At 43.5% G+C, this 25,367-nt stretch overlaps 1 protein-coding gene across 4 annotated transcripts in view; it reads left to right on the top strand.

Moving 5' to 3' along the window:
• ZNF423 (zinc finger protein 423) overlaps positions 1–25,367 on the top strand; it is a 233,952-nt gene that overhangs the window by 62,201 nt on the left and 146,384 nt on the right. For 2 of the 4 annotated variants that reach the window (XM_064160339.1, XM_064160342.1), the window contains exons 3-4: positions 5,400–5,600; positions 9,507–9,587. In XM_064160339.1, coding sequence (XP_064016409.1) covers positions 5,400–5,600; positions 9,507–9,587 — 282 coding nt within the window. Of the gene's footprint in view, positions 1–5,220; positions 5,282–5,399; positions 5,601–9,506; positions 9,588–25,367 lie in introns of those variants that run through there. The other 2 variants (XM_064160341.1, XM_064160340.1) reach the window with 2 other exon arrangements.

Raw genomic sequence — 25,367 nt, 5'->3', positions numbered from 1 at the left:
CCTGCATCTCTGGGAAATTTCTAGGAGTTATTGTAGCCCTTTGTGAGACCTTTGATTGTTTATTCTTTGAACCAAGGCAGAGGAATGAAGACATGCTTCTTTCCTACTCTTCATTTTATCTTTTGCTGCCCAGGTCTCAGATCTTGGCAGTGTGCATGCACGTGTGTGTGTGTGATTACATAGTGACCTGCAAAACACAGCTTTGGTCATTCTGTAGACAGCAGCTCTAGCTCTGCATGACAAGTTGATGTGATAGGAAGTGCTGCCTAGCTCTAAATCAGTGCATACCTTCTGTAAAGAAACAACTCTTGATAAAAGCTCCATAACACGTCCTCCATAACATATTTATAACCAGACATGACCCTCTACTAAATCCTATGTTCCAAAGAGCAATTCTAGATTTAAAGTAGACCCCAGCTTTAAAAAGTCCTTAGGCTTACATTAAATAAAAACCTCTGAAAATTTGCTGGCACAAAGGCAGCAAAGGCTTGCCTGTCCTGTATTGATCTCAGAAGATAAAAAGTTTAAACTGCCCATATTTGATTCCACAGCTGAAAAAGTAAGCTAAGTGGTTTGTTCCTTTTGAATTTCTCTGGCCCAATGCTGCCTCGTGTCACACATTTCCATGTGTCTTGGTGGAAACTGTAGGTGTGCATCAGTGTAATTTCCAGTGTGGCTCTGCCTTCCTTGTGTTTTCAGTCTTTTAACACTAATTGAAGTCCCCAGAGCAGTTTTCTGCTGCCATCATAGCTAGGCTGGTTCTGTGGTCCAGGGCTGAAGCTATGCCACGCTGAGCACTAAGCACAACCCCAGCCTGGCAACAGTGCTGTGTAGCCCAGTTTGAATGAAGCATGCAGAAATTTGCTCTTGACTTCAGTGAGGCCTGAGTTGAGCACGGTACATGTATTCTCTTTCCAAGTACTTGGCTTTAGGAGTGCGTTGTTCCTGTAACAGGGCTGTTTTGAGCACGGTTCAGAAAGCATTTCTCCTGACTACAACTTTCAGGACAGGCCTTTGGGATTTCAGTTTTTCAGCTTTGCCAAGTTTGCCACATTCCTTGTATCACCAGGTCAGGCAGGAGCACTCCCAGTTCTTGCTACGTGCCCACTGAAATAGTAACTTTCTAGAGCATAAGCTGGCTTTTGCAGAAAACCCAAGTCATTAACAACATTAACTTTAGTGCAATTAGAATAACATACTCTTGACTCTCGGCCAGATTCTTTAGGTCATAGGGTAAAATATTCTTCTTGTGTAAACCCCTGTAGGCCATCCATTGTGCTACAGGGAAAGGGGGGAAAAAAGGAAAAGAAAAAAAGCCCTCCAACCCTATTTGCTGACATTTTGGGTAGAGTGAGGTGTATTTTCAAAGCTGATCTCCCATATTGCATCCTCTCTTACTTAGCAAAGAAAATCGTTAAAGCCATCATTAGAGATGGCAGGTTTGTTTCAAAATTACTAATAACCCATTATGAAATGCAGAGGCGTTTTTCTCCTCCTCTTTAGAATTAATTACCAATCATTTATCCTATAATGTGGTGCCAGCAGCTCTCTTCTGCTGGTGTTAGCCTATACCCTTGTGCTGTGCTCAAATGTCCCAGTGGTGGATGGGAGAGAAGCATCTTTGGTGCTGTGCCACCTTTGACGAAGTGTTACTTGCACAAACGCCTTGCAGATTGGTAGCTGTGATTGTTACTATTCTTTCTCAATCACTTACTATTGAATTAAGTTCACTAAAATCCAAGGCCATTATAGAAATTAAGCTGTGTCAGCAAATACACATATATGTGCTTGATGCTTAAAGGTAGCCGCTCATCTTTGGAAACTTCAGAAGGTGCCACTGACCCTGAGCACCAAGAAAGCCTGTTTGTGTGGTAGCACACAGATGTATCCCCTTGAATCCACACCCAGCCCCTAGATCAGACACACCAGCAGTGCCTTGACCTCCTGTGGGTACCTAGAAGCTTCTGGCAGTGTCCTTGTGTCTGTGTGCACCTGTCCTGCCTGTGCGCACTGGGGTGGGCTACTCCTGCAGTTCTTGCCAGCAGGAAAACTGCAGGTTGAATTTGTGAACTCTTACAGCAGAACTCCTTAGAAATGAGTTCCTGAGGAATGCTTGTGGCCTGCTGTCCTTGTTGGGGAAACTGAGCTCACCATGGGATCAGCCAGGCTGTGTTTGAAGCTTTTCTTTGCTGGATGGACCACCCATTCCCATCACCGCCCTCGTGCTCGTTGGCTCTGTTGCTCCCCTGGGCAAGAATCTAGTCTTTCCCCAGGGCTGTCCACACCCTGCAGTCTCCACTGGCAGCTTGTGGTCAAAACAGTAGAGACAGAAAGTAAAAAAAAAACCAAACCAAGAAATAACCCCAGATTTTTCTTGGCGGTGTCCAGTTTCTACAAGGCAAGCACCAAGCATGCAATTCTGCAGAGGAATCTGAAGACTGTGTTATTCAAAGGACAGTAAGACTGAGGCGTGGCAGACATGTACAATGCCTTCAACTCACTGAAAAAAAAACCCAGACCAGGACCTCACATTAAAGCAATGCTACGTTTGCTAAATAATGTATGCAAGACTCACTGTTTTGTTATTTGACATACAACTCCGTCAAGCAACGACGCTTTTGAAAAGTTGCCTAGAGGATCAGGTTTCCCATTCAACAGGGAATTGAAAAATGTTTCTGGAATTCTGCTTTGCAGTCAGGAATCTATTTTCTTATTTCACGTTGTACAATTTATTTTTCCTGAAGCAGTGTGCTAAATTATTTGTTATTGTTGGACTCGGTTGAACAGCTTTATCCCTGGTGTAGTCACAAAGTGTTGGAGTAAAACCAAGGATGAATTTGTCACAGTGTATTCACCAGATCAGCTGGTCTTAAGGTTAATTGTCAAAAGACGAAATATCTGCTAAAAATACTAGTGAAGGTCCCTTAAAGTTCCCCAAAGTTGACTAAAAACTTTTTTCTTCCAATTGTGACCAAGTCAGTTCAGAAGTGCTTCCCTGAGGTCTTTGTTGGCAGGCAAGATGGAAGCAGGTGGCATTTCTTTAGGTTAGATTTATATACTTGGACTATTTTTATAGGTTTCTGTCTTAAAACCAGAGTTGACATTCTGATTTATTAACTATCAAGTCTGCAGAACATTACAAGCTTTAAAAAACTTCAGTGAGCTAAAATGTTTGTGATTGCACTCTGGGATGAGAGACTGTGTAAAAGTGTGCCAAGTAAACATGACAAAATGGAAGTGATAATTTGAATAGGTGCATTAAATGATGTGTGAAGTAAAGCAAAGGTAGCATAGCTTTGAATGTGACTTAGTATTTGGTGAAGTACTATAAAGAGAACCAGAATCCTGGGTTTGGGGTTTTTTTTTTTCATTACAACACATTTTTATTCAAGGAAGAGTCTATAAACCATGAGGTTCAGTGAACAGCATTTTATTGAATAAACATAGTACAGATGATGACTTACAATATGGAGAGCTTAGTGAGACCTTTATAACCAAAACCTTAAATTCATTACTGCTGTGTAAGTGGCATACCTAATTTGTTAAGACCAACATTATATCTAGTCCTTAATGGAAATTCTGTAGTAGAAAACTATGTATAATTTAACAGTAGAGGAACCTGAAAATGTGCAGATCAGTTAATTGCTAAGAGGGATGCTGTGGTACACCAGCAGCAGCCATTGATTTTTAATATTTCCCATGCAATTTGAAGGGTACATCACGTTACAAGTGCTCCACTGACAACTGCCAAGCGTTTTACACCAGCCGATTTGTGTTAGCCCGTGCAGTGCAAAAGGCTCTGGCTGGCTGCTGGTAGCAGAGCCCTACCAGTGTGTGCATCTGAATTGCAGTGCTTGTGGTAACCACTTTTCATCGGTAGTAAATTTTATTTTTCAGCTTTACTTCATGTTCTCAGCATTGGTTGTCCTTAATCTTTCTGGCGCTGATCTAATTTTAGAAACAACTGAGCTCTGTGTTTGCTGGTGTTTCCTTAATGGCTCAAAACCCAATTACGTCCCGAACCAACAAGGCAGCATCTCCCTGCTTCCTGGCTGAGAACAGCTCCTTGGCTTTCTGGGCTTGCTGGTACACTGTGCAGAAGGATCTCTTCTGCTGGAAGAGCCTGTGTCCCACCTGACTTGGCTGGACTGACTTCTCAACTGTGCCCATCTTACCAATGAGGTGTATTCAGAGTATGTGAGGGCTGTTGCAGCAGGTGAATTAGCACAGGCACAGCACTTGCAGCTGTACTGTCCATGTTGGTGGGATATTGTATGTGGGATTGGCACAGGCATCTCTGTTTCAGCTGGTCACTAAACCCTCATCAGAGTGGCCAGTATGTCTAATGAGTGCTTGCTCTGATGAGAGGGCAACAGGATCTTAGAAGGACTTTTTCAGCTCTGCTGCCTCTCGGGACAGCTGTGTAAGTGTCAACCACCGTGCTGCACGGAGCCATGGGGCATGACTGGCTTCATGCATGCCTCGGTATTCAGTGTGGCCAAGGGGTTATCCTGGAGTCACAAGGACTCACAAAGACATGATTGCAAGCACAGTCCTCATGACGAGCCCCTGAGTGCACACTGGAGGAACTGACTGTGGCTAGCTGCTCCTGCCTCCCACCCCACTGCCTGTGGAGAGCCAGATGCTCCGTGCGTGGAGCTGACTCCTGCATGTCTGCAGGGTGCATGATCCCCCTTCACTGGGATGTTTTGGGAGCTGCCAGAGAGCTCAGGCTCCCTGTGCACTAATGCACATGAAAACTCATGGGTTCTTTGGCAAGGATGTGTGTGCTAGTCCACATTTAAGTCACAGAGAAGAAAAAATATGCAAGATATTTGAAGGTCAAGTGGAATGCTGTTGGCACTTGATTAGGGTGGCATGACACAAGGCTCGTCTGCCCACCAAAGTGTCTCTCAGTTCAGCAGGACCTCTCACATGCTGGGGCATATGTGTGCTTCGGGGTCTTCAGCTAGATAATTTTTTTTCCTTGTTACTAACATTGGGGTGTAAAGGCAGCAGGCAGAGGAGAACGTTGAGAATTAAAATTCAGCACATGCCTTTTCTTTGTGGGCTGTAATTAATCTTGCCAATTTTTAAAGCTTTGAGAATCTGGTTAAGTGATAAAACACTAACAACTTTATATGACAGTTAGAGGCTCCTGCTATACACCCACCAGAGAAGATTAGGAGAGAGCGTTTGCAGGATTCGCACTAAGCAGCAGAGAATACAGTGGAGAATTGTTGCACCGCATGATAGAAAAACCACATTAATATAATGAAAGGTGTCGGGATAATGTGAAAGTGGCTGTAATTAAATGTATCTTAATAAGTGCAACATCCCTCTTAAAGCTCTTATTTTTCAGACCTCTCAAACTTAGAGCATGTTCTTGCTGTTGGCAGGTGGCCTGGGAGGAGAGCTGGAGAGCGAAGCGAAGGACAGCCGGGCCCTCGAAGAGAGGAACAGTGTGACGAGCCAGGAAGAGAGAAATGAGGAAGATGAAGACATGGAGGATGAGTCAATTTACACCTGCGATAACTGTCAGCAGGACTTCGATTCACTGGCAGACCTGACTGAACACAGGGCACACAACTGTCCTGGAGGTAATGTTAAACTAGCTTTACAGTTCTGACAGGTGGTTAGCTGGGTAATTGGACATAGCAACAGCTTGAGGCCTCAAGTGAGATTAAAGAATTAATAATGTAATTTTACAGTTAATGTAATTTTATTGTGGTGCCTTGGGTAGCCTTTGTTCACTCCTTTAATAAAATTAAAATAAAAGCAACAGCTTTCCAATTGGAATCTGCCAGTAATTATGTTAGGCAAAAATGTTGTGGGTTTTTTATGCTAAAAGTTTCAGGCAGGGTATTTTCCTCTCTCTTTGCAGAGGTAGGAAGATTTAAAAAAGTTAAAAGACCGAGGCACATAAAACTCCCAGGAAGAAAGGCCTCTGAACCCATGAAAGAACATGACAATTTCTGAGATTAAAATTCATAGTGCGAGTTCTGTAATCCCACCCTAAAAATACACTGTTCTCCCTAGGTTATTGCATTGCCTTTTGAATCCTATGGAAGTGAGGACAGCATCAGCCTATGCTGCTCTCGATTTTACTTTGTGCTAAGAGAGAACAAGCTCAGAGCATTGGTGTGAACAATTGCAACACACCTTGCTTTTAGGCGGCTGCCTTTGCATGGCCAGCAGTAGCAGCAGGTATTCTGCAGAACACACTAAGCTGATTTACAGGGAGTAATAAAAAGCTTTGCAGATTTTACCAAAGATTAAACAGAATCTTAGGAAGGGGAGTACATAATATGTTCATACGTATTTAAACCAGAGATTCTCATGCTTCACCTTCCAAGATGTGAATACTCTGCCATCACTTTCCTCTGCACTCATCTGAAATATTTTTAGGCAGTTGCAGTTCTGACAGATGGACATGCTGAGGCTGGCAGAGGGCAGGAGGGTTAGCTTCTCCTCTGGTGCAGCACTATCCCATCTTTTTTCCCTGGAGTGCATGTCCTCTTTTGCCACTTAATTTGTCTGGTAATTAGTCTGTATTTTCTGCTCTTCATTTGGAGCATAAGTACAACAATGCTCAGACAAGAAAATACATAGGAAAGAGAGTGCAGCAAAGGAAAGGAGGGGTCAGGTGTGCTCACTCTCCCTTCCACCTCAAGAGCACCCTCCCCTATCTCACTCTGGTCTGCAGAGGAGAGGATATCTGACTCTCATTTCTGGTGAACAGAGAGGCACACTGGGGCTCTTCCCCAGCCTGCAGATGAGTAGGGAGTGCAGTTCTATGCCTGCCTCCAGAGCTCTTCCTCTGTGCTCTCACACAGGTTGCAACCTTGTAAAGTGCATAAAACTGAAAGGCTACTTCTTTCAGGGTAGTTCTTTGGCCATCTGACAACCATGGCATTGGCCTGAGGCTGCTGCAAATGACATTCACACTCTACTGCAGGGCAGTAAACAAAAAAAATGCCACTGAATAGAAAAAAATCTGTTTCTTTTCAAACTGGACACTGGTCTTTTCCAAAGGAACAGTTGCAGAGACAAGTTGTTTCCAATGCCGTCCCACATGAGGAACAGGACAGGGAGGGTCCCACCAGGGCAGGTGGGTGGCCATGCAGTCACAGGCTGTGTCTCCACCTCCAGCAGCTGTCCCTGTGTGGCTGCTGCCTTGTCACCGCCCTGTCTCCTTCGTTGTGCTGGTACAGCTGCTTGTGGTGCTGAGGATGAGCCTCACCAAAAGAAAGGCTCTTTTTAGCCCAGGTGTCCGCTGGGGTGTGCTTTACCTGTGGCCGCCCAAACAACTGTAATGACACAACTGGAGAAGTGGAGCAGGCAGGAGGAGAGCAGGTGCTGCAGACAAGGATTCCAGAAAAGGAATGTAAGGTTATGACCGGTGACCAACAGTGCCATGAAAAGGAGCAACTTTTTTTCCTGAGGCAAATATATATTAATGTGTAGCAACCTAGAGGTTCTATTCATATCAGCAGTCAGTATTTGCATACCTCAGTTTTTATTTACCCTCAATATTCTGTTAATGAGTCTAGGAAAAATGACATTTTTGGAGACTTGTGAAAATAGTTTGTTGACGTTCCCATTGCTAATTTTTATTTGCAGGTAGCATGATTTCATCTTCTTTGACTGTATTCACATGTCCTGATGATTTGTAAAGACATTTTGCCATAAAAATGCACCGTGTAACTATCTGCATATACATGAAATAGGTGCTAATTATCTCCATGTGAGGAAATCCTTGCTCCAGAACAAGGGTGTCTGTTTTCTATTTAGTTTAACCTAGTGTCCTGAAATGATTGAAAGTAAATAGGAGGATTGCACTCTCATAGTCTGGACTGAGAATGTTTCCATAAGACAAGTTGACTTATTGCTTGATATTCACATAGCTTACTTTGAGGAGAAAAACCCACCACCTTTCAGATCCATCAGTTTGTTCAGTAGCCATGAGAATTTTTGTCCAAAGTTCATCTGAAAATACTTGCACCAGTCATATGAAAATCTAAGACTGTGTTATGAAGTGTGGTATATGATCTAGCCCCATGAAATAAGCTGTTTGCTGTGTCCTTAGCTATGCTGCACTCTTTTTGCCTACAATGCCTGTGTGACCCATCTGAGGTTGTAATGCAGTGCCTGACCTCTTGGCAAGCTAGGCTTTCATGTCTTGATCTGAAGCAGGGTTTTCAGTTCCGTCTACATGGCTCCAGATCAATACAGGTAATATTTGTAGTGATAATATCACCAGGCTGATAATACAACATAACTAATGACTTCCTTTGGGATACTGAAGTTAGGAAGGCACTGTAGCTCAGGAGTGTTGCAGGATTATGAGAGATCACTCCAAAGAATAGGATAAACCATCTATTTCACTGGAATCCCTTAGAAATTCATTATGGTGTGCTGAAGTTATAATACAGTTTGAACACAGCTGCTTTGACATGTAAGGAGGTAGCAAAACAGCCATTTCCCCCTTTGCTTTTTCATGTTTTGCAGACTTGTTTCTTTGAGGACAAAATACCACTGAAATCTAGACATCTCTAGTAGCATAAGTGCATGGCATTTCTTTTGATGTCAGTGTAGTAGAGATGTTCTCCTTCTGACAGAATTAGGTGCCTTTTATACCTTTTGCTCATGACTGATGTCTGTGATTGCAGGTTTTAGGTTTCCATTGTCTACGGGGACCTGAAAAGGGTCTAAATGGGGCAGCTTGTGCTGAAAGAACATCGCATTTCCTTACTGGCTCATGTCTTCTCTTTTCTCCCAGCTTGCCCCCATAAATGAGCTCTCCTGCAGCAGTCCTGGAAATAGTACCTTAAACAACCAGTGAGCATCTTGAAAAATACTCTGAGAACAAATAAAAACAGTTAGTGTAGTGTATGCACTGGATGTGTTAAGCTTTTAAAATGAACTTAAAGCTCACTGGTATCCTACATCCCCCTAAGCAGAGATACAGTCATCGCTGTCAGCACCATGTGCAGTCTTTTTTAGGCACTTTTTTGCACACTGCTGTTAGTGGGTAGGTGCTGTAGGGTGATGCTATCTTGCAGCATTAGTTGACAAGAGTGAAGACTTGCGCATGGATTTACAAATTACTGTGTCCTCTGGCCAGCACCGGAGGCTGCGTGCATCAAGCAACTGTTCTGTGATACATCATTGTCTGGTGGCTGGTGCTGAGTTGTTTGTTGTCTGATGAAAGGTGGCTAAAAAGCCATGAGATTTGCTATTTTGCTTGTGTGTTTTAATCCACTTGTGTTAGTCTGGGTCTAACTCCAGGATTTTATTGTGTTATTTTTACTTCTTCCACCCATGTCACCCCTTTCCCCTTGTGGGTCAGAATAGCCTAATGTGAGCTTTTCTTCTTCAGTTCCTCAAGTGAATGTAGAATGTTTTAAAGCAAATTAGTGCATCAATGAAGTGGACAGAAGTAGGTTTCGGTGGGGTCTCTGAGCATTTCATGAGGTCCTCTTCTGTTGTTGATAACTTTACAGGTTGTCTGTTTCAAACAGCAGCAGAGCTATATATGGATATTGCCAGCTTGGAAGCAGCTGATTTTTCTAAACTACTGTACGGTAGGAACTAGTTTATAATTAAAGTCTTGCAGTTGCTCCTTTTAAATGCCCTTAACTTGTACACTAGGCTTACCTTTGAAATGAGGTATTGTAACTGTTTCACGCTAGTGTATAATTTTGCATTTTCTTGTATTTCACCTGCTACAAGAATTATAATCGCCGTGCAACTGTATATGCAGGATGCTTATCCAGAAAACCATATACAGCAGCTTGTCAACAAGTGACAGCATCTCATGAATGTTTTGTCAGATGGCACTTTGTGCTTACCACTGACAAAAAGGGGCTTCTTGCATGTATTTCCAAAATTAGCCCTCCCCCAAATTGTAATCTTTGGTTGCGCTTGATTGGCAAGTCAGAGATTTTCTGTCTTTTTGCTGCTGCTGTTGTTGCACCTTTAAATTTATGAATTACTGATTGCCATCCACAAAAGAAACTGAAATACAGTTGTGAAAAAGCAGTGTGGAAACTTAATTATACACCTAGTTTATACAGCTGTCTCTCTAATGACCTACTGGCCCTAATTACTGTGTTGTGGCTCAGCCTGTGTGCTCTTGTCCTTGCCAGAATTCTGCTCCTTTCTCATAACCTGACTAGTATTTCAAACTATAAAAAATAACCTTTCCTTTTTTTGTTCTTTTCTACATTGTCGTGCTGAAATGCAGTTTTCCTTCTTTCCAGAGGTCATAGCAGTGTTTTAAAATTGGCACCAGAAAAGCTCAGTAATATCACAAACTGTAAAAACATGGATTTTCCCTGGAGTCCTCAGGTCTCACTGTCTACATCTGAAAATGGGCACCAGGGCAGTGTTTTTATTGTCAATCACTTGGAGGGCTCCAAGCACAGACTCTGTCCTTAGTTTGTCCCAGCTGTCCCCACTGGGCAGTAAGGCTCCTAAGGGCTCAGGCAGCCACCTAGGCTGTGATGCCCAGGTGCTTTGTATGTTTCCACGTAGTCAATATTTGTGTCTGTCACTCCAAAACCTCAGATTATTGTAGGGGGTACGCATGGCTGGATGGTCCAAGATCCACCTGCCCTGACACTTGTCACCAAACAGGGGATGTTTGAGTTGCCTGGAGGTTCCCGGCCAGCCTGTGAGGAGGCTTTTTCCAGGACTTCTGCCTACAGACAGCAGAAACTAGCGTGCTGATAAGGTGCTGTGCTGCCTGGCTTTCCACACGGGTGCTCAGCATATTCCCCTATGTGAATTCAGATCTGAAGTCAGGCGTGGTTGCAGATTTAACGACAAATAAGGTTTAAGGGTAACTCACAGAGTAGTTTCTCTGTACATCCCACGCAGTCCATTTCCTCAGCTGCCGGCGCTGGTTCTGGCCCATTCGGGGTGTTGCCCACGAAGGTGCTCTTAGCGCAGCGCTTCGTGTATTGCACAGGCCTGCGAAAGCTGTGCGAAGTGTTACGCTCCCTAACAGCGCTGCTTACCCGGCAGATCGGCGGCTCAGCCGGCAGGCGCAGGTAGGTGAGCCCCGGGGCTGCTCCGCTCTGGCTGCGGCGTGCGGCCCTGCGCTCGGGCCCTCGGCGTGCGAGGCGTTAGCAGGGCCGAGCCCCAGCGATTGTTTCTCGGGGGCTGTCTCTTGGATGCTGCAGGCGTGCCGGTGCCTGTAAGGATGTGGGGGGGTGGGGACGTGAATTTAAACAATGCTTGCTCACCACAAACACCCAGCTCGGGATTTGCTTTGTGGCCTCCCGGAGGGTCTCCCTCAGTGGGGGCACAGCAGTGAGCCTGCGGCAGATGCCCAGCTGGGCGCAAGGAGCCGGGCAGTGTGCTGGCCGATAAGAGCGTGCCAGTGTGCCAGGCGCCGCCTCCTGCAAATCGCCACTGCCACCTTTGTGCCGGGTCCCTCTGGGATGGTGGCAAGGGAGGCAGCACCAGGCACTGTGCGTGCAGATAGGAGCACTGCCAGCACAGCTGCGGGCGCTTTGGTTGCCTATAACCAAAGCCCCGGGTAGGAGAGGAGCTAAAGAGCTGTGTCTACTCCTTTCTCAGCCTCCACGTAGCCAGCAGTCATTGCAGATGACCCGGCTGTGCATTCTGAGACTGCACAAACATTTCTTAGCAATGATGATGTCTTTCCTCAAGCAGCATATGTTTTTAACACAGGAAGAACATTTTCCCTGTCATTTTTAAACATATAGCCCAGTGAGGAACTAAGGATGACAAGTTAGCGGGTTTGTATTGGCAAGGGACTGTTTCATTCTTGCTACTTTAATTGAGTTCTTTTATCTACTTTTATCTAGTTCAAAAAGTAGTCTGCAAAGTAAGCACAGGTATCCATGAAAATGGGTAGAGGAGAAAGTGGGTGCATGTTTTAAAAGAGCCCTCTTAATGAAAGCGCAAATCCTTTTGAAGTCTTGAACAGTTCAGCACTTGGATGTCTGAAAAGCCACTCTAACCTCCTGATACGTTGCTGCATCAGAAATGAGGAGGTGAACAAAGACCAAAGCATCCCAAATGCTGTGAAGGAAGAGTCAGCTGCTGAGTGCAGGCCATGAGAGCTCCTGTGTGCCACAGGACTTACATTTGGGAACTGGAGCCTGTCCCATTTCAGAGACAGACATACCCTCTGCTCCAGGCCAAGTCTCATACATCCCTTCTAGGGCTCCTGGGTGTGTCTGAGACCCACTTCTCCTTCTTCCCTCCACTTCTGATTTCTGTTTGCAAAGAATAATCTGTCACCATGCTACAAGATAGAGAGTATGGTGTGGATTTGTGTAGGGCAGGTTTGTTCCTCAGCATTATAGACATCTTAGATAATAATAAATGTTTCTTGAAAAAGAGGAGGGAGAAGTTGCAGTGGAAAGGCTCCTTCCAGGGCTGGAGCCTGCTGAGTGCTGCAAGGGCAGCTGGTGCCCAGAGGAAGGAGGATCACTGCTGCCCTAAGCTGGTCCCAGCGTTCAGGGAGTTGTAGACAAAACCCAGTATGTGAAACTCAATTCAGAAATGCAATGAAGATAGCCTGGAGACTACAACAGATGTGTGCTTGTTATAGAGTGGCCTTTTAATAATGCCTTGGAGAGCTCAGTGGAGGTTGTCCTGTCTCAGACAGACAAGAGTGTAGATTGTTTGTGGCTGGGGTGCTGCTGAAGGGCACACATTGCCTTCGTATCCCTTGTTGAGGGACAAAACTCTGTTGGCCCTATCAACTGTCATGGCAGATTCACGGCTGCCAAGATCTCCAGAGTGCAGAATAGGAGGTCCATTGAAAATACTTCTTTTCCTGATTTCTTTCCCTATTCTTTAGCAGACCATTGGATAAGTAGTCTTTATACAAGGATGGCTGTACTGAGCCAGCCTGATGGTTCCATAGTGCTGTTTCCCCAGAATATTCTCCTAAGTCAGCAAACTTATCTGGGCATTTGTTGATTTGTTGATGTTTTTTTTTTGTTTGAACTCCTCAGATAATCTTCTTCCACAAATTTCCATTTTGAAGTTTCTTATTGAAGCAAAATACGTATTCAGCATTTCCCATGGTGGGGCCCTGGAGTTCAATTACATATTGGGGAAAATTATCCCCTTTTGTTCACTTCAGTTGTGTCACCTGCTTTCATTTGATACTTTCTAGGTCTTCTGGTCAAAGAGACAGTGATTGCCCCCTTTGCACCCTTCTCCACCTGCTCATGCCTGAGCAGACTTCCTTTGGTGCTCCCTCTGCTGTCTCCATATCCATATTTGTAATCCTCTTATTGGTATCTCCTGTGTCTTGACACAAAGTAAGGGACTGAAGCACACGGCAAAGCATGGCTGATAGGACAGTGAGTGGGTAAGGTGTTCCCATCATCACTAGTGCTGGATCTCACACATGTGTATCTGACCTGGTTTCCATCAGGAGGCAAGGATAGCACTTTTCATGTGTGAAGATGTGGCAGACAGAAAGATGGTGTCTGCCCATGTAGAGGAAAAACAATTAAGACTTCAATATTTATTAAGAAAAAAAGCAACCAGCAGTGGATTTCAAGCACTCATCATGCACCATAGTTTTGCTGTTGGAATTAGTGGGGTTAAAAAAAAAGTCTAATGTTGATTACTTTGAATTTGTAGAACATAAATGGTTTAAAAAGAATCAATTAAAAAGAAAGGAAGTGTGTGTACAACCATTGTCAAGAATTCCTATCTTTCAGTTTTGAAAAACAAGCTCCAGAAAAAAAATCCCCACAGAAGTTCTGTAGTGCATATTTGAATGCTTTTGTTGTAGCCTCATTAAACTTGGCTTGTCTGCAGATACAGCTGGCATGTTATTAACTGTGCTCCAGGCTTGGGGAAGCCAGAAAGCAGCCTCCACCCCCCGGTGCCGGCTGGCTTGAGGGAAATGTGCCAGCATGGGTTGGTCCTCTTCAGCTGGATGGCTTTGGGAGTGCTTGCTGGAGCATCTTTACATGGCCTCTGGGTCTGGGAGCCCAGGGCTCAGCCTGCCTCAAGTACCAACTCAAGGGAGGGCTTCATGGTGTCCTCTGTGCCAGCCCACACCCATGCAGCAAAGCAGTCCCTTCTGAGCGGGACAGATCTACCAAGGTACGTGGCCTTCTGTGGACAACCTCAACTGTGTGCCTGTGTTCTCATGGCTTTCTTTACTGTGGGCTGGCAAGTAGCAAATTAGCAATCATCTGCCAAATAGTTTCTCTGTTCTGAACAAACTTGTTATTGGAATGAACCAGTCAAATAAATTGAATAAAGGGAATATTTTTCCCTGCACCTGCTGGAGAGGCTGTTGCTCTCCAAGCTGGATTTGCACATCAGAAGACCTCCACCAGAGGTCTAAGCAGCTTCTGACTTCTTCAAAGCACTGGTGATTAATGTGTACCTTTTGAATGCTGTTTGCTGTAAGTAGCTTTAGTAAGTGTTCTTAATAGTTAGATGAATTAAAAATAGATTTCATCATTTCATATTCAATTCAGAACTGTTGTAAATACATTCAGTATAAATTTATGTTCCATCATGTATATTAAATATAAGTGATATTATTCAGAACTTGCTTACTGCAGCCAGGTTTTGTTGTCTTGTGAAAAACTCTGTATTTTCAAGGCACTCGGTCTGTTAATTTTAAGTACTTCCTAGGGCATTTGAGCACTCTGTCATTTCTAAACATTTAGACTAATACCTCCTTTCTGACACAAGGAAGCACTATTCCTGTTTTTTATTGTAATGGAATTAAGAAGTCATCACTCTAATTGGGCTTAAGTTTTGACTGTTATTTGAAAAGGTATTCTTTCTTTCCATCTCCTACCTTATGCTGGTACAAGGTTTGTGTTGTCTGCGAGTTGACAAGTAAAGGCATTAATTTTCAGCCGGCACAGATTTGGTCTCCTGTGGAGCTGCACAAGCCTTATGTCAACATGAGGGGGGTGAGAGGTCAAGGTTTAGGGGAGAATTCTAAAGGGAACCCTTAACAGCCTGAGTTATTTTGGTTGAAAATGACTGGAACTCTGGCTTTACCAGTTTGCCTAATGATGTGCATGAAACTGTTGGAAGAACCAACTCTTTAATCCAGATGGGCTCTGTTGCTGATGACACCTGTAACTGTGGGGGTAAGCTTCCCCTTGATGGCACAATTTTTTGGTGTCTGGGTCTTCTTTAGGTTTCCTCGAAACGGTTTCTCATCATGATGGTGAAAGACTTTTTGGCTCCTCCTTATGCTGATACTCAATTACTGTTAGCCTTGCTGAGGAGGACACAAGGAAAGGCTGAAGAAGCCCATTGCTTTTCTCTTCTCCAGGGAATCTGTTACATTAAACATCTGAATAGATTTTTGAACATAATTCCCAGTCATTTCCTCTACAGTGAACTCAGTTCACTCATGCAGACTTTGTACTTAATGATATCTCTTAAAATAAATGAGATTTGATATAATTTATATTAAATGGTCATTTTAGAAATCTACATCTGCTAATTACCCATTAGAAAATTTGGAAAGGTAGAAGTAGAATAAATTTTCTTTATGATTTTACAGAGATATAAACATGTACACTTATATACATTCATTTTCTCTGAGCAAAACTGAATGTAGCTGATTTACTGGACTCCAAGAGTAGTTTAAGCAGATTTGAATTACGTTGTTCAATCTTGCATCAATAAACCATAGCAACCAACTAAGCCATAACCAGCCCAAAATTCAACATGCCTCTAAGACAGGTTTTTAACATTTATGATAATACTCAGCTTGTGGTCTGTCTCTGCATCATGTGGGATTTTCCTTCTGTGAGTTCTTCTGGTTGTCTCCTCGGGGTAACTGCTGTCTTCCCTTCCCTCTCCTCGTTGCCTGTGCTGGTGTCCCTGTGAGCTCTCTCTTCACAGGCTGTTTCCTTGCTTGCTTCTTTCTGGACTGTCACCATTTTGAATCTTGCTTGTGGCAGTCTTCCCTTTGACCCTGTGCTGGAATTTGTCCTTTACTGGTCCTGCTTGTAGCTGAATCACTCCACATTTGGGTTACACCTTACCTTGTTGCTGTTGTCTCCTTTATTCTCAGCTGCAGTTGCTCCTTTGTCTGTTGTCCCAAAGCCTGCACTTCCTTGGGGTTCTGTACATGTGCAGAGCCTTCCTTGAACTGTCCTATGGGGACCAGCATCTGCAGTTCTCCTTGAGGTGCTGTGAGAAATCAGACTGCTTCATGTGCTCTCAGCTAGGTTTAGATGAGCTACAGGCATGTGATAGTCAAATCTTTGTTCACAAAAAAATAGCAAATTATTTAGCTTGCATTCAGACTGAATCCAGATCCAACCTGGGTAGCTGATCTCACCTTACAGCCCTTCTCTACTCCTTCCTCTCTTAGAGACACTTGGCATGGTTTGTTTTACAAGAGCTATTTTATGTAGGAATTGTATTCCATTAGGTGTTTTAATGGTATCCAGTGTAACTGGGTTTGATTTCAGCCAGAGCCTCTGGCATATATAAATAAGCTGATAGTATTCCTTGTATTTTATGGAGGATCGACTGTCATGTTGAGAAGCCAGTGACAATGCTGTTGCACTCCTCACACAAATAAGGCAAATTTAATCCAAAATGTAAAGCAAAAGAAAATGGAAGTGAGTACAATTTTCTTGTCTCATAGCTTAAATGAGAGAATATTGAGTTTTCTGGCTGCCAGTTCAAACTCAGGAAATACAAACACCAGGAGGAAGGGTACTCTTTCTCTTGATCACTGGTTATACACGTGCGTATCTACGACATACAAAAGGCTTCAGTGTATAGTAATCAGTTCAGTTTTGAAGACCCAACTAGCCAAAATTGGCTGTATTGAAAATAACATCATTAATTTGGGTGAGCTTCAGTCTTAATTAAAAGACAAACAAGGAGAGCCAGTGCTTACAGCAAGTTGTGGGGGAGTGATTTTGCGAGTGGCACTGGAGTTGAGGAAAGTGCAACCTGAGTTAGTGAAGCTGTCTGCTTTTCCAGTGGCTGCCACAGTAATTGGCCGTGCATGCCTGGATCACCGAGTGACAGGCAGGAAGCTCGGCTCTCCAAGAGCTTGGCCACTCCAAGCAGGGGGGAGAGGGAGGGAGGGAAGGAGGATGGGGAGGAGAACAGTTTGTGAACTTGTTCCTTTTGAGATAGCAACTGCTCCTCTCCCCATGCCCGGGATCATTGCTGCACAGCCAGCAGCCGCATCCCACTCTTCTTTTGCTGTCAGCAAATGTCACTGCAGAAACCTCAGTAGTTTCAAGGAGCCACTATTTGTACAAAGGGAGTAGAGGAGACTCATGGATAGAAATGTTGTGGTGTGTGGGCTGCTCTGGATTTTCTCTGAGGAAGAAGATCTCCACAAATGTTTTAAATTAGGCTATCCTTGATAATTGTGGTGGCATGAAGCCCAACCAAAATTTCAGGAAAAAATAAGTTGGTCTGTTAAAGCAGACATGAGAAAATGAAGGGCTTAACTTTTGTCCTGAGGGTGATAAAACAGCACCACACAGCTGAAAATCAATCTGACCTTCACCCACGTGATGCTGTTGTCTCAGTCTGTCTTTCATTTCCTTTGGTTGAGTGAAGGCCATGGCATTCAGTAGGGAGAAAAGCCAGAGGGAGGTGGGGAGAATCCTGTTTTCTCTGGAAAGGCTTCGACTTTCATAAGTTGACTCCATAAAGAGAGTTGATGTAAAACTTTGAATTATTTTGTTACATTAAAAAAAAAATCTTTTAACAGCTAACAGTCACATTAAGGCAAAGAATATATGTGCTGCAGAAAAAAAAAGTTTGTGATATAGAACTTTCTGTTTTAATTAAGCCTAGAATTAGTTGATATTTTAAAATGAAAGCAGCAACAGGAAACCTGCACATTCATTTAAAAACAACAATTTGTACCCAAAGGGAAGAAAAAAAGCCAATTATTTTTGTCCAGAGATATTTTAACATTCTGCATTGCAGGCTGTGCACAAACAAAGAGAAGGTGCCCAGATACATGTATATTTACATAGACATCAATAAATCAACAGTTAAGGCTTCTGTATAAGCAATATTATTGATTTTCAAAACAGAGGTACCATTTCAACTAGTGAACAACTCATTTTGTACAACATCCTGCAGCAAGTGGTTCCCTCCTCATTTTCCTGAAGACAGAGAATGAGCTAAATGAATGGGTAATTCTGTACAGAATTTAATTCTGTAGGAAATCAGCACCAGCAAAGGGGAGAACTATGTGCATAATCACATCCTCAATATTCTTTTTTACTTCTTGAAAGCAATTAAAAGTGCAGTTCATAGCTGTTCATCCAGTCCCCTGCTTCCTCCATCCTCACTGAATTTAGATACAACCTGGAGCTAAAAAGTTGCCAGATTTTTTTTTTTTTTGTAAAAAAAGGCTAAGTTCTGCCTGCCCTAAGCTGCAGTGTTCCTGAGTCACCTCATCGTACACAGATAGCATCTTTTCATGTCATAGTCATAAACTACTCTGTTGGTTGATATTTTGGTGCTATAGATACCATAGTTACTGTAGCATGGAGAGGGTTGGGGATATCAGCGATTTTCTTTGTTCAGTAAATGTTGCCTGCTTTAGGAAGGTCTGTAAGAAATGCCAACTTCATTTTATATAGACAGATATTGGATTTATCTGTAGAGATTAATTGCTGCTTCTTAAAGGTTAAGAATTAAACAACTTGTTCATTAATCTATCTGTGATGATGGAGATCAGTTTGTGACTGTAGCTTATTTAAGTATGGTTTATCTGATGCACCAACCACCCTGAACACTATTTTACATGGTAGTAAAAAAAAAAACCCAAACACAAACCAGCAAATGTAAAAGGGGTTGGAACTAAACAATCTCTGAGGTCCCTTCCAGTGCAAATAATTCAGTGGTTCTATGTTGGGAGCTGTTACTGGCAGGATTTGCTACTAAGGTCTCTATGTCATATGCCAAAATAATGTTTTGCATAAAAGTAGAATTTAATAAGTTATCCTTCTGATTAATGCCATTAACTGCTTAACTACTGTAGAAATTGGCTTCCAAAGTTGCTTGATGGTAGCTGTTGCTCTCCACATCATTCCATTTGCTGTCTCGCTGGGGATAATGATATGCAGAGGAAAGCAAGAAGGTCAAGGATCTTTTTGTTTAGTCTCTTTGTGCATTAAAAGTTCTGTTATGTGTTTGTATTGCATGTGGTTTCCAGTCTGTTGGCTACAATGCTTTCAAAATCCATTGATGATGAGTTTGTGAAGCTAAATATCTCTTGTGGGTTATGACTAGCAAGCTATCACTTTGTGTAGCAGTCACAGCCAATATTTAACAAGTGTTTTTCAGAATAAGGAATTCTGAAACTGAGTTAAATGATCTTACAAAAGGGTTAACAGAAATGTTATTACAGAAGATGTCAGCAAATGCTCGATCTATGCTGACAGTGGGGGTGTCTGGAGCTATGCAGTGCTATTTGTGGGGAAGTGGTTCTCAAGTGGGATTGTTTTATGGGTTTTGTGGGGGTGGGGAAGGGCTGTGGTATTGTCGTCAATGACACAGCAGCCACAAAGCTGAATGGGTTTGAAAAAAGTGGTGTCCTCTACAGCCATTCCTTTCTCTGCCCCAGCAAGAAGTAGGTGCAGCACACTGTGGTGGGGGCACGTGTGGGGGCTTACTCCATGGCTCCACATTGCCTGCCCACCTGCAGGAGTAGAGCCACCCAGTGTCCCCCCAGCGGCTGTCTGGGCAGCTGGGCTCTGCCAAGACCTCATTGCTGCTTCTTGCCCGACATTTAAGGGAATGCAAAATCAGCCTGCATGATGCAGCCACATCCTAAGGGCTGGCACAGCCGCCTTGCTTGTTTTCACTCTCCAGCTAGTAGACTGACCTTTTGAAAAAACAGTTTCAGCTGCTGTGAAACAGTGACAATAGCTTTAATAGATTTCATTTTGGTATTCAATGGCTATGGATACATTTTGATAATGTAAACTAGCAGCTATAAGCATATTTTAGCTGATTGTCTCAGGCCATGTACAAACTCGGGCAGATGTCACTGCCTCCTTGCCAGGCATTAGCGCCAGATACTCATTTTCTTTCAAAATGAAAGCAGGGATTTTATTTTTTTTAAAGCAATTTGTGTTCTGACTGCATGAGTACCTTCACACCTGTCAAGTGAATCCAGTGTGCTCGTTCCCAAGGGTAACCTGACATCTGGGAAATTCTGCCTCAGCCCAGACCGATCCCCTTTGCAGCATCTTTGGTATTTTGAATTGAAATGGAGTTACAGCATCACACATCATCCTTTGCTTTATTCTGTTCTGCTCCAGTATATCTCTGCTTTTATAACTTTTGGTTTAAATCCTCCTCTTGGGCTGTTTCAGGAGTGTTCCAGCTATCTGTAAGCTGTCTTGCTTTTCACTGTGAGACTGGTAAGCTCGAAAACATCTGCAGGCAGGGTCAGTCCAGCTTGCTAGTCTTTAGAGGATATTTACAAAGTTTCATAAGGCTTGGACCCATACCCACACCCATCCAAGATGCACTGTCTACAGATTTATCCCCAAGAGCCTCTTACAAGCCTTTGTCTTGCTAATACTATCTAGAAACTATCCCAACTGCAGAATCCTCAGGAGAGAGAGTGCTCAAGAGTACTGAGAAACATCCTGTTAAAAATCCAGAACAACACTGTACTGTCACTAGAAGCAGTTTAGAATGGGAAAATGAAATTTTCCATGTGGTGCTCCAGGATGAAGGGTCATTTTCTGTTGTTCCTTCTCTTTTCCATAAAAATCAGTAGTTAGGTACAGTAGATTCAGGAGTACAGCCCTTGCAGAGCACACGTGGGATGGAGAGCTGCCTATTTGCACAAACCTGTCCCAAACCCGAGAGACAAGGCCTTGCAATCTTACAGAGTACTTGTGTTCGCTTTGTCACACACTTTCTACTTCATTCAAGAACCCTACATCTAATTGTGCAGACCTAGAAAGTTGGCAACATTAGGAGATAAAGTGATTTCATTGTGACTTCCCTATTGCCTGCCACACTTAGGCAAAAGGGAAGAAATTGTAGCAATAAATCTAATGGATGAACTCTCCAACTGGTTGCTGTTTTATGTGTGGCTACATACTGGATTCAGCGAGCACTGAAAAAATACTGGCATTTGTCTCTGATGATGTGTTGTGAAGTTACAGGCAATTTGGCAGAAACTCCAAGGTTTTTTCTGTATGAGTCTGGACTTGCTAAGAAGTTGCATTTCTTCATCGCAGTAGTCCAGCTCAGCCTCCCCCCCCGACCCTATTTCCCACAGAGTTCTCTCATCTCCCTTTCCCCTCCTCTGCCTACAATCAGGACAAGCAGCAGCATGAGTTGTGCTGGCCAGCTGGGTGGCACACACATGGCGACTGCCTAGCACAGGCCCAGAAGCAGGGGTAAGTTCTCTCAGCAGAGACATGAAATGGGGTCTCTGCCCTACCCAATCAAAGGTTGCTTGGCCAACCTTATAGAAACTCAATTTCTGTAAGAGAAACTCAATTTCTCTTGGAGCCCTCTATCCTCAGCCCAGTGTGGTTCAAAAGTTAATAGGAAGGGACAAACAGTTAAGACGTATGACAGGCAATATGATCACAGAAACCTTGTTTTCTTAGGATGCCAGGCTGAAAAAAATGAACACAAAGCTCCTGAGAATAAATGAGTCACTTCAGATTGAGACTTGATGGACAATGTTGGCTTTGTTATCACTCTGCATGTAGCAGGGGAATAGGGTGGGGGAGAATTTCCAGAAGTGTAGGGGAGTCATTATTAGAAGGGTAAAGCTTCCTCTGCCACACATCCCCTGTAGTGGACCCCACATTACTCTGGTCCCTCCTACTTTTAGGAGCCTTTTGAGGAAAAGTCTCCTATGACAGGAACATCTCTCAGGTCTTTTCATCTGTGAGCTGCCAGGTGAAAGAATGGGGCTAGAGAACAAAAGATGTTCAGATACTGCAGACAGGCTTTTGTAGGATCTGCCATGTCAGCTGTCTCTTATAAGGTCTGCTGTATTTTCTGTTGATGGTGCTCTTCCCCTGAGGATTTCCCTGCACCTGGGAACGGCTGCCATAACCCACACTGATATTTTCCTCAATGCTTTTCATTTCTGCATACAGATGGAGCTGGGATATCACAGACTGTCCTTGCTCTTATTATGTTATGCTCCTTGGCAGTCCCAGCTTTCCAGGCTGGGAGCTTTCATCCCACCTCCCTCTCAACCTTTTTCAGGAGGGGCTTTGCAATTATTTATAAGCTAGCTTGTCCTGTTTCCTGACATTTTCAGTGTAGCCTGCGGAAGAGGAAAGCTATGTATATGTTATCTGGTTTTACAGGGAACAGTAAACCCTGCTGGTCTGTGTTAGCAAGATATGCTTGGTTTTGCAGGAGGTTTTGCAGGAGGTTACAGGCCACTAAGACTTTTCCACACAAAAGACCACCTTTAAAATAGGTGGTCTTTTGTGTGGAAAAGTCTTAGTGGCCTGTAACCATCCCTTGTCTTTGATGTGTTTGGAGATCCCAAAGGGGCATGCAGCCAGCATGCTAGTCAAGGGGAAGCTGACTGTCCTGCTTATACTGTATTCCACTAGCACCCTCAAATGGGTATTCTGTCTTGACTCCTTCTCCTATCTATGTGTCAGAATAAGAAGCACCCTGTGATTTACCCTCCTTCTACACATGCTTGTATTCTAGGGCTTTTGATTTTCCCAAATACATGATGGTAAGAGGCAAAGCTATGATTTGGGCCTTGCAGCTCCTCTGGAGGCATCTTTGGATTCTCTAAATGAAATAGACATCTATTCAAGTTTGAGAACAGCATTTTCTCATTTTGCTGAGCAAGTAGGTAGGAGGAGTAAACTAACTGTTCCTCTGAAAGTAGTAAAGTGGGCAGGCTTGTTTGCTGCCCAGTGCTACGGTAGGATGATGCACTTGCCTATTTACCCCATTCTCTACCACACTGATGTTGTGCTTGCTACATGCATTGCAATTATGTGTGAGAAACGTTATACATCTCCTGGGCTACCTTCTCTTCCAAAGATAACTCAAAGTACAGAGTCTTCTCTAAGGAGAGGTGCATTCCCCCCTCCAGTGTTACCCACACAGAATGCCAAGTTTCTTGTGCTTTAGACCAAACCTGAGATAAAAACTGGTGGTTGCAGCTGAATCTCACTTTGAGTTTTCAATTAAAACTGTTCAAAGCAAACTACAGGGTGGAGGATCTCATGTGAGCCAAAACTACCTCCCTGTTCCTGCCAGTTAAGCAGTCTTGCCAAATTTCACACAGCCGTGTTCTCTAAGCACCTCCTTTGAATATGAGTGTGGTTCTGGAGGCTGTTTTGAAGCTCCCACTTGACCACACTCTCTGTGAGCTAGTGGAGCGTATTCAGGCACTTAAGCTTCTGTATCTGGTGCTGTTTGTGCTATACCGAGCAGTGAGTCATGGATTGCCTAAAGACAGAAAAAAATGATTTCTTAGAAAACCTGTCAGAAAGCTAAGGATGTTTTTCAGCTGGAAGTGCCTGTTGGAGTCTGTGGTGAAACTGGTGTGGCAAGTCACCTCTGCAGTGTTTCTAAGAATCACCAGATCATGTAGCAGCTCACCTGAATGCTCTTTTTGTACAGATTTTTGCAGCCAGTGACTTTCCCCTAGTGTAGGACATTTCTTTCATATTTTTCACTATCTGGAGTGCTGGATATGAAGACTTGTTCCTTGCTACACTTTTATTCTTAATTATATACTTGATTTACAAAAGTGCAAACCCCCTCACCTCCTGCTGAAATCCCAAGGAGCTATGGGTGTTCATCATCCCAAACAGTCAAGTAATTGTGCTGCAGACTTCACTCTGAGTTGGTTCCTTTCCGTAGTTTACCAGATCATTAATGTTTCAGTTGGCTGCCTCTGAATTCATGACAGCAGTACATGCTAACAGAACTGAATGTGCTGCTACAGTCTCCCAGCCAGCTTGTCTGATGTTAGCCTTTGGGATACACCAGCAATGCAGTCAGAGGTGGCACTGCAGGGTGAGTATGTGTGTCTAAGCAAACAGGTAATGGGCATAGTGAGGATGCTGCTCAGTGCTCCTCCGCTCAGGCAGGTCATTATTTGGGATTGCCTGCAGCAGGGCTGATCATCTGCACTGGTTGCCTTGGCTGTTGGGACTTCACTGTTATCACAAGCTAAACATACAACTGGTTTGGACATGGGCAAAGCTCATTCCAAACACCCATCCTGCCACAGGTAGGGTGTCCCATCCTGGGGAAACAGGCGTGGGGCACTATCCTTCCTTCATGCCCTTTATTGGATCTGGGATAACAACTAGCGTGGCTGCTGCTGCATGCTACTGCTTTGGTCAATTCCCAGTTTTTTTGCATTTTTCTATAAAATAAAAATACAAATCAATGACATCAAGAAAAGAAGGAAGTTCTGAAATGCTGTGGTTTCATTCTTAATCTTCCACTGTGCCTAAGCCTGTCCCTGAGAAGAGCAGTGAAGAGAGATGCAGTCCACCTTTTGAGCTGGTATGGTGACTGCGATTGCACAGACCGTGAGATAATGAAGCAGATTTGGTGTGCAGGGTGATGCCTCATGACAGTGTGTAATACTGAACTATTTATAGGATGAAATACCTGGACAATGAGGTGGTGGAGTGGCAGTGCTGCCCAAACCAGGGACTCCAGGAAGGTACTCCTTTGAGCAGCAAGTAAGCCTGTGCTCAAGCCTGGGAAAAGCTCACATTTAATGGGCCTCAATTTATGTGTTTATGAAAAAAACTATGCAGAGATCAGCACCAGCATGTGAGGGGACAATATACTCTTTGGAGTGATTTTGGCATATTTAGGTAGGAAAACCTGTGGTTTATGATTGGTTATTCTTTATTTCATCGGTATGTCTGTGTGCATAATTGACTTTTTCATTCTCAGCAATAGATTTCTATTTTACTTTCTCTCCTTTTTATTTGTTTGTTTACTTAAAACTCCAGTGAATATTCCTCATTGGAAGTCCAGAGTTTTTCCAAGATGATTTGATAGAAGGACAATACAGTCCATCTGGAATATGCTCCACACCCATCAGAAAAATGCCCCTCACTCCCAACTAAATACAGCAGCTCTTGGAGATTTTGCTCCTTTCCAAAAAGCCATTGCTCCGTTTGGGGGGCAGGGGACATGATCAAAAAGATTTAACATGAATTTATCATCTCCATTTTTTAAAAGTAAGTCTCTTGGTGAGAAACTTATCTCCTGTGCTACATTCCAACTTGATTTACATTTTAGCAAGAGTTAAAGCCCCTCAGAAAATGGAGAGCTGTAATGGAAACGCAGACAGACGTAACTATGACCCTAATGGAATTTCTAGATTCTGC

Source organism: Pogoniulus pusillus, chromosome 20, assembly GCF_015220805.1.
Source record: "Pogoniulus pusillus isolate bPogPus1 chromosome 20, bPogPus1.pri, whole genome shotgun sequence".
In the NCBI taxonomy this organism is placed as follows: Eukaryota; Metazoa; Chordata; class Aves; order Piciformes; family Lybiidae; genus Pogoniulus; species Pogoniulus pusillus.
The sequence above is the reverse complement of the archived record's forward strand: the minus strand, read 5'-3'. Positions and strand labels throughout refer to the sequence as shown.